Genomic DNA, 9,470 nt, shown 5'->3' with positions numbered 1-9,470 from the left:
ATTGTCATAAAAATTAAACATTCACTAATACTATTAATACATATTATCATAATATTAGCCTACTACATCATATACTTAGAAAATGTTTGTAATGGTAAACGAGAGATATCGTATTGTACACATTGCCATAGCAAACCCGGCACAACGTTGCATGACTAGGTATAACATACAATGACAATAATTCATAATTGTCATAAAATTAAAAAAATTGACTTTATTTAAAATTTACTACTACTTACTCTCATATTAATAATATAAATAAATATTATCGACTTGTTGTTGAATGCGATTTTCAGAGCTTTTTTTATAAATCCTAATCCTCTTACAGGATACAAACACTATTTGATCTCTAATATAAATTTAACTAAGCTCGAATAAGAGTTTCTATTTACAAATATCTCGGGAAAGTTATCCTGTTTTTTCCAGGATACAAGACAATATCCTTTATAGATCCATCAAGATCAGTGTAAAGTCGAGCCGAGCATATGTTATAAACAGTAGAATGGAAATATGAATATCAATTTATCCCTTTATTACCTTTTACTCAACCGTACAAGACACTAATTTTTGCAGCACATTTCCAAAGAGGATACAAAAATTACAAATGTACGTATTTAATATGTTACTACTGGTGTCATACAATAAATTTTGATATGAATATTAAATACTGAAGATATGGCTGTACGGTGATATACCTTAGCCTTTTCCCTAAGGAAAAGAATAAAGAAGTTTTTTTTTTGTCAAATATCAATCATGGTCTCTTGGTAATATTTTCAATATGTTACTATCTTTACAACTATTAAATGAATTAAATATTTAATATTTAAATTTTCTAAAGAGAAATGTTGATTTTAGCTAGAAACTTACGATGCAAAAAATTTACTCGCTCATTATAGCAATGATATTGGATAATATTAACACATCGTGTAAGTATCACGATAATATTATTTCAAATCAGTAATATACAGTTGTATTTTGATAAAACAGCAACCTTATTATCCTGATAATTAAAATCTTCAGTGCGTTCAGTGCCAGTCTCTCATCGGCCTTGCAATGAACTGATAGATTCAAAAACGATTTTGTAATTGCCGTTTTCATATCAACTGTTGGACATATTCTGCCTTAAGAAAGTACGAGTACCGTGTGGAGATTATATTCTCGACGGTTTTGATAAACCATCAACTTGTCCTTTAATTCGCGAGTTGCTTGATCTTATATGTCAATTTAGCAAGAGTTTTAATGACGCTTTTTTAAAAGTACTGATTGGCGGACTAATGGCAGAAGGCCCACCTCAGTATAAGGGAGAACCAGCACCTATAAATAGAGCAACACTTTGCAGGGCATGCAAGGCACACAACCTATAAAGCGCTGCCTTGTATCCATCAACCAGACGCATAGATGTTAAACCTCATGTCCCTGTAATTTCACCAGTTAGCACACTCTTTAGACAATAGCATTGCTGCTTGGAGATAGAAATAATCAGAGCATTACGGTTCCAGAATTTTGTTAATTACAGTCTTGACTTCAAAATGCTTCTTAATTAAAGTCTAAACCTTAAAATAAAAAAATTAACGTATCTATACAATATAACGTTTTGTTGGGCATTTCAGACATGAATTATGATTATGGCGAGTCAACAAAAATATCCAGCTCCACGGAAGATTATCAAGAATTTGAGCCAGTCACGATATATTCTAGTAACCTTGATAAAATATCCGCCAAGAATATAAATTGCGATGATTTTTCCAGCTACGCTGTAAACTGCAGAGCTGATGCTGCTTTAATTTATAACTCTAGCAGAAGGTCACCACCTCCTCCTTCGAAAATTTATTACTGGTGCAAGTTCGTATTCATGTCATTATTTTAAAGTGTACACACCGTTGGTTCTTAACACATGTTAACCTTTTTCTTTTTTCGTTACGATAAGCTAATTAAGCAAAATTTGGTGTCTATCTAAGAAAAAACACAATAATCTGGAACTGGACTACTCTAAAGAGCAGTTTGCTGAGTTTTAGAATTTCTCGTATTTGCTTGGCGGCACAGCTTTGCGGTGGTAACTACTAATTAATTAAGGCCAAAGCTTTCCACCAGACGAAGTATCCTCTGAAATGTAGCCGAAATATTCGTGCAAAATGTTTAAGATAAACAGCACAACATGTGTTATTTTATACACGACATAGGGCCACGAATTGAAAATTTAAATGAAAAACTATGTCTAGTAGTCCATTGGTTGATGATGAGAAATGAAAATTTAAATATTTATTTACTATACACTTTATTTGTACTAACGAAGAAAACAGTAAAATAAGAAAGTGAAAAAGTAGAACACTGAAAGCGGCCTTATCGCTTAGTAGCGATCTCTTTCAGGTAATCTTTGGAAATATTATAAGGGAATAAAACGATTTTATTTTCATACAATGAAAGTTGTACTCTGCCACGCTTCACTGTGGCACATTTTTATGGAATGGTTGAGAAATGAGAAACCAAACCAAGAATACATTACATATTATTGTCAACGAGTGTTTTTCTCGCTTTCGGTCGCTGGTACATCGATCGTTAAAAAAAACTGTAGTTTCGCGGTCTCGGATATGTGACTGATGCAAAATATAGATAAAAACAATCCTTGATGCGGATTATATATCTTGCTAAAATTTCAGCTCGATCGGTGCAGAACTTTTTGAGTTTTAGAAACGTACACAAACCAACATAACATTTTTAAGTGGCAAAAAACATCATAATTTTTAGAAGATCAAAATATTTGGTCTACAAATTGAAATTCGCGACGGAAATCATAATATTCTATATTCCTATTACTGACATGCACTAAGATGACTTGGTTATCTTAATAACTATTAAAGAATCTTTTGAACTAAATTCGAAATATAAATTTTCATACTGAAGATCTTTCAATTTTGCGCCTTTGGGTTTTTTCTAGTTCTCTTTGTTTAATCACTAATATTAAGGCAAATAAACGAAGAGAAAACATTACACAACGGTGTTGCCGTTTGCGCGTTTCTGTGGAAAAAAAAATATCGTTACAAAAATCTGTATAATACTTTGATTATTATGTCTTATGTTTTAGAGCAATAAGACACTTAACTAACTGTGCAATAGACTGGAATACCGATTGTAAGGATGTCACTGACAGTCACTTCAATGAGGAAAGTATAAAAGGCCACATCCACGTTGTTAATAATGTATGTGACGACGAATGGTTACTTATACGTAAGTGTAGACTTCAGTAACTATAATTTTGTACGCGGTATTATTTTTTCTTCCAAAATCCTTATCAATGTTAAAATTATAAACAATATAAATATCCATCTATCCACAAAATAATAATTCTTATTACAAAATAACAAGTCTTTATGGTGTCTCATTTACAACGGATTCTTGTAGTCTAAGGAAATTCCATCGTTACTTCGAGATATTGTTTGTCCCAACCATTTTAACTTGAGCTGCACAACTTACTCAGTTATAGCAATAAATTTGGTGATCACGCTGTTGTACCGAGCGTAGTTTTATGCATCTCCCCCTTAGTAACTTCATGTTCTATAATAGCGTGTTTTATGATAAAATGAAGAAGTGCGTCCGTAAGTACTCAAGTAAGTAAGTCAAGTTTGCTTGGTTAAGTTGTTCAATCGGTCTTACCTTTTAAATCATAAATCTTAAACCATATAATAAATTTTAGAAAAACTTTTTCTCTTTTATGAATTTCAATGGTGCGTATGAACACCATGATTTATATATATATCGTTAAACTAAGCTATTATGTAATTGGAGACTTAAATTTATATTCTGAGGATCTTGATATACCTATTTACTTGTTGGAAACTTTAATCTTACTGAATCAAATGCAGGGAAACAACAGTTCTCTTCCATTGTTATAAGACTGATATTGGATTGTGAGTTTGAGCATTTTGCTACCTATAGATACGAGTTGAATATAATTGAAATTTCCTCTTACTTGGAAGTGTCATGTTAACAGCTACACATTCTCTAGTTTTCCATTCGTGCAATGCAGGACGTGATGCGAGTGCGAATAAAACTTTATCTATTGTATTGTAAATTGGTCAAAGTTATCTCTTACCCTGGCAATTGTATGTGAATACGTTATTTTGCTCATTTACTTTTCGTCACTAATCCAGCACGTAGCCCAGCTATCATAAACAGTTTACAATTTGATATATAGCGCTTAAGAAGAGCTGCATAGTGGCAATAACAACCTTGTTCGTACGTACTGTTACAATATACTTTTAAACCTTATTTTTATCTTTTTGGGTTAGTTGGGAAGTTTATGGTTTGTTATATTTAACTTCTGTTGATTCAATAAAGATTATTTACTTTTCCAGTATATTTCAACCTGAAAAACATCTGCTTTTTGGTGAACTTCTAAGCTATAAATAATAGGGCAATCTTGTGAAATACACTTGCATGTAAATTGCTTTCTATAGCCTATGACGTACGTGACGTACTGAAAATTTCACAATTTATCGGAAAATCGGAAATTCTACGTTTGCGAGTCTGGATGGTTTCCTTCGTGTTTTATTGCAATTAAATTAAATCTGATGAACTACGTCTAGCCCTTTTCACCTGTAAGAATGCGGATTTGACTAGTATTGTTTTAATGTATTCAGTAAACTTATCAGGTTATGCGGATTCAGGAGTTTGCATAGAAGCCACAGCGGATTCCTGGGAGAGTTGCTATGTTTTTTTTAAGCAAGCAGTGGAAGAGCAAAAAAACAATACACATGAGTGGACGCATTACGAAGTTCATTTTCATTTGTGTTGGTCAGTCTATATTATTAATATTTTCTTAATAATTAGGATCAAATATTTTTATTAAGAGCCTCCTTTAACTGAATAAAAATGCTTTGAATGTTCCACTACGCACAGGTTCGGAAATAAAAATTGGGGTGTTTTCATACCCCAAGCGACAAGTTACCGCTTATAGGGTGTATTCATTGTATAGAAAAACTCTGATATTTACACGTAAACAATATATTATACGTATCACACGTACCTATCAGGTACGTACTCTATTTACACTGCTTGAAGCACTCGATACCACATACAGCTGTTCATATTGATAAACTACAAATTCTCTGTAGAAAAAACCGTTAGATGCCTTGAATAAAACATGAGGCTTTTGGGCAGAAGCCAATAGCTGCCGGTGGGAATTCAAAAACAGCGGAAATTTAACTCGAATATGTGATCTTTCCACATTTTATCTCTCAACCATAAAGTTAGATTAAGTGCCGAAGCGATACATAAATGTTATGTGTAAAGAACCTAACACAAAAAAAACTGATTCCCTTCATGTATACTAATTTAAAAGTGCCGGTTTACTTGACCAGGCTAATATAATCGTTGCGTGACGGTAAAAATAAGCATAGCATAGCATTAGTACTCTTTCCCCAGGCGAGCTCTGGCATAAAAAGCTCTAGTACTAGTAGATACTGATGGCGTCATTCATATTATTTTTTCAGAATGTATCAAATGTTGTTCTGCCTAAATATCGGTTCTGCCTAAATGTGCAACCAATATCGACAAAAAAATCATTTTCGTGTCACAGTTTATTTATAAGTTCTTAGTCTTTGTTTTATTTCAGTGCTAGAGCTAGATTTCGGCGTTGCACTTTGGAAGCCTTATTCGAATCGACTTCTGAATGCACCCACAAACAAGCTGTAATGCTACAAAAATATTCAGTAATTGTGTCTGAAGGGGACGTTTATCAGGTAATTTTATTATTTTTGTAATTATTTCGATGGCCGATTGGCGCAGTTTGCAGCGACCCTGCTTTCTGAATCCAAGGCCGTGGGTTCGATTCCCACTACTGGAAAATGATTGTGTGATGAACATTAATGTTTTTCAGTGTCTGGGTGTTTATGAGAGTATTTCTTCTAAGTATTTATGTATATTATTTATACAAATATTCATCAGTCATCTTAGTACCCATAACACAAGCTACGCTTACTTTGGAGCTAGATGGTGTGTATTGTCGTAGTTTATTTATTTATTTGTTGAATTTAAACATAGCATAGCGGCTATAAATACGTATTACAATATAATTGAAATATTTAAATACTTCTATTCTCTTAATATCTCGGCTCTTTGATAGAGATTGCTTTATAGCGATTTGATGATGATTAAAATTTAGGATTTTAAAGTGTGAAGGAATTAAGATTATTTATAAATTAATACAACAACATTGATAAAAAAAAAGAAAATACATTAGTGAATTTGAATTGCTTTCATTAATTTTCCGAAGTACAATAACCAAAACAAACTACAATAATTAAAATAACTACAATCACATTCGACGGTGTCGTTAAATACGTTTAGTTATTGATTCTAAAATTTAAAAAGATTTATTTTAAATAATTGTAAGAATGAATTTATAACTTCAATCTTCTCAGTCTTTGAAGTCCAGACACAATGGAAGTCTGAATTGAACCAACACGAAAATTCATCACAATTTGTGATATTGTTAACACTTTCAGACTCAGTAATTTTAGTGCAAAACTTTAAGTGAGTTGCAAAAGTATGGTTATATTAGAGCGTTGAAATTCCAAGTTTATTTATGGACTCATTCATCCTCTCATATACTTATCATTTTGTAAGCTTGAAGTTGATGCAATTGCTAGTATTATACCCTCAATTGAAAACTTTTTAACGTATCATTTAGTCTTATTTTTTCCAGTAAGAAATGTGGGGTACATTCCATCACTCTGCCCTCCTCAAGCTATAACGTCGCTAACCAACATTTGGCCCAATCTGATTTTTGACGCTGGCGTATTAGATTTTTTTCTATCGATCAATCTAACCGGTATTTTTCTATTTGCTGCAGTTTTTGATATAGCAATATGAAGAACGTATTTCCATAGTTACTTATTTATATGATAACAATATTTAAACGTATTTAACTAATATTGCCAACTAAATTTAAACATAACATTGAGTGTCTCAAATGCCTCAAAGCAGCGTTAACTTTTATTGCTACATGGTTTTTTTCTTCAATTGTAAAAAATTATAATGTCGTTTGGGGATTTTACTTAACTTTAATGTGTTTAAAGTAGCTTTGTTTTTCAAAATTTAGTTTTTCTCCAAAATTATGGTGCACTATTCAATAACTTAAATTTAAATGTCTTTAATGACACATAGCATTTCGCGAGGTTTGGACTAGTTAAAAAAATAATATAGTGCGCCTGCGAGCCGAGATTTTCGGAGCAGACGTGGCGCATGGGTTCATTGTTTTTTTCGTTACGATGGCGACCAGAATGTCCAAGTTAGCAAATAGCTATTTGTTGTTATAAGAGCGCGAAACATGCTTTTAAAATTATTTGTAGTTGAAGCCTTTTAGATCTCGTATAATAAGTTTTAATATGCAAGTAATTCTGAACTAGCCGCTATTGGCAGGAACAATCAAAGGACTCTGCGTAATGGACGAGACGAGCCTTTGTGTTGTTCCAAATATTTATATTCGGAAATATAAGCAAAACCAATTTATTTTCTTAAACAGTTTTTTTGTATTTGTATCTATATTGAAGTATAGCTTATATAGCTAGCAAACAAACTACGATGTCATAATTTAGGATCAATTAGGGATAAAATTTAAATAAAGGTCATATTAGTTTCCTTATTACTGGCAAGTGGCATAGGCCTACTGTGCCACAAAGAACGAAAATAATTTTCAATATGGCTGTGAACAAACTCAGTACAAACACGACTCATTATACTTAGCAATATAAAAATATTGAAACCTCATATGTAACAATGTGGCAACCAAATGTCCCAGAGCTTAAGATAACAAATGCTCTACATACGACTCGTATCCACGCCAGTACAAGTATTACTAGTAATAAGACTTCATGACTGAGTTATTGTAAAAATAAATAATAAGTTACCCCACTATTAATAAAAGAACAGTTTTGTTTTCGTGATGGAAGCTCAACAACAATAGCATGTTTTTATCTTATTAAGTTAATAACTGAAAGCTTAAACAATAAATTACCTATTCAAAAGTATTATTTTTAGACATGACTAAAGCATTTGACTTCGTAGACCATAAATGGCTTCTACTTACATAAGAAAAATACGGTGTGAGAAGTCCAGCGTATAAGTGGCTTCAAACTTATTTAAAAGATCGGTTACAATGTTCTGAAATATCAAAAATAATAAATATCAGGTCCGAAAATCATTGAAATAGGTGTACCACAGGGCAGTGTAATGGGTCCATTTGTTTCTTACATACATAAATGACCTTTCAAATAGTGTAAGTTATCCTTGCTGTATGTATGTATTATTTTCTGATGACACCAAAGTACTTAATTATCAGCAAATAATAAATGAAGCTTTAGCAAATATAATGCAATGGCAGAGCAAAAATAGCTCATTTAGAAAAGGCAAAAATAACACAATTTAACACGTACCAGTCCATAAAACCTGCTTTAAAAATTCCAGCACGGCAGTGTTCAAATAACTGCGGCTAAAATAAGTAAACTCTTAGGTATCGTTTTCAACAGCCTGTAGCTGGAAACAACACATTGATATTGTATGTGGTAAGCTGAATAAATTCGTTTACGCTCTTAGAAGACTCCATATGACATTATCGAAGGAAGCCGCGGTAACGGCTTACCATGGTTATGTAGCATCCGTTCTGTCATATGGTCTTCCCATCTAGGGAAATTGAAGAGTCTCCAGGTAATGCAAAAGATGCATCTACAAAGCTTCATAACTTAAACAACTTATAACTTGCCCCCAGGACTGTGACCATAACGTGATGTATACAAATTGCCCAGGCGGAGATCCTCGTCCTTCTGCCTCGTTGTTAACTCAACTGATGAGTGCTGGTAGCAAAACAGTCAAATGGCACAGCTGGCACAGTTTACGGATACCACTGCATATGATAACAACTTTATTTTTGCTAATATATTTTAGAGGTTATATTGCTTTTCATTTCGATCGAATTGTTATTATGATAGTATAAAATAAACTCCACATTTTTTGTATGTGATAAAAAAAATTTTTTTGAAGTAATAATTGACGAACCAAGCAGATGGCCCACCTGATGGCAAGTGGAAAACCATCGCCTATGAACTGAGCAACACTTCTCAGGGCATGCAAGGAATCATGCAACGTGCTTTCCTGTGTCCGACCTGAGGTTGCGTTAAGACTCAGGAGCCTGTAATTACACCGGCACATACGCCGTTCAGACGAGCCGTTTAGATTGCAAAAGTGCTACTTAGCGGCAGATATGAAAACGGCGATAGTTCTTTCCCAGGCGAGCTCTGTCATAAAAAGCTCTACTACTTAGTAGTATAGTAAAGTCCTGTTTTCTGTATCGCTGTACTCTTCAACCTAAGGTTGTTTTGAGGATATCACTTCTAGAGGCAAGACCGCCTTTGTACATCTATATTTTTGTTTTTGATAACTTTATTCTTCTTGTACTGTCTTGTAATAAAGACTTA

The 9,470-nt window shown here is 33.0% G+C and overlaps 1 protein-coding gene across 1 annotated transcript; it reads left to right on the top strand.

Moving 5' to 3' along the window:
• Window positions 1-850: 850 nt before the first annotated feature.
• On the top strand, window positions 851-8,989 carry LOC120632572. Its single transcript, XM_039902515.1, has 6 exons — window positions 851-926; window positions 1,611-1,842; window positions 3,083-3,225; window positions 4,650-4,791; window positions 5,612-5,738; window positions 8,765-8,989. The coding sequence occupies exons 1-6, from the start codon at window positions 869-871 to the stop codon at window positions 8,987-8,989; spliced, it is 927 nt and encodes a 308-aa protein (XP_039758449.1). The 5' UTR covers window positions 851-868.
• Window positions 8,990-9,470: the final 481 nt, after the last annotated feature.

The sequence above is a fragment of the Pararge aegeria genome, chromosome 1 (genome assembly GCF_905163445.1).
Source record: "Pararge aegeria chromosome 1, ilParAegt1.1, whole genome shotgun sequence".
Classification (NCBI taxonomy): domain Eukaryota; kingdom Metazoa; phylum Arthropoda; class Insecta; order Lepidoptera; family Nymphalidae; genus Pararge; species Pararge aegeria.
Note: the sequence above shows the minus strand (reverse complement) of the source record. Positions and strands in the feature narration are given on the sequence as shown.

Coding starts and splice junctions, on each gene's coding strand:
- LOC120632572 (XM_039902515.1), top strand. CDS start 869: ATGCAAAAAATTTACTCGCTCATTATAGCAATGATATTGGATAATATT. Junction 3,226..4,649: donor CGACGAATGGTTACTTATAC/GTAAGTGTAGAC, acceptor TAAACTTATCAG/GTTATGCGGATTCAGGAGTT. Junction 5,739..8,764: donor CTGAAGGGGACGTTTATCAG/GTAATTTTATTA, acceptor ACTTGCCCCCAG/GACTGTGACCATAACGTGAT.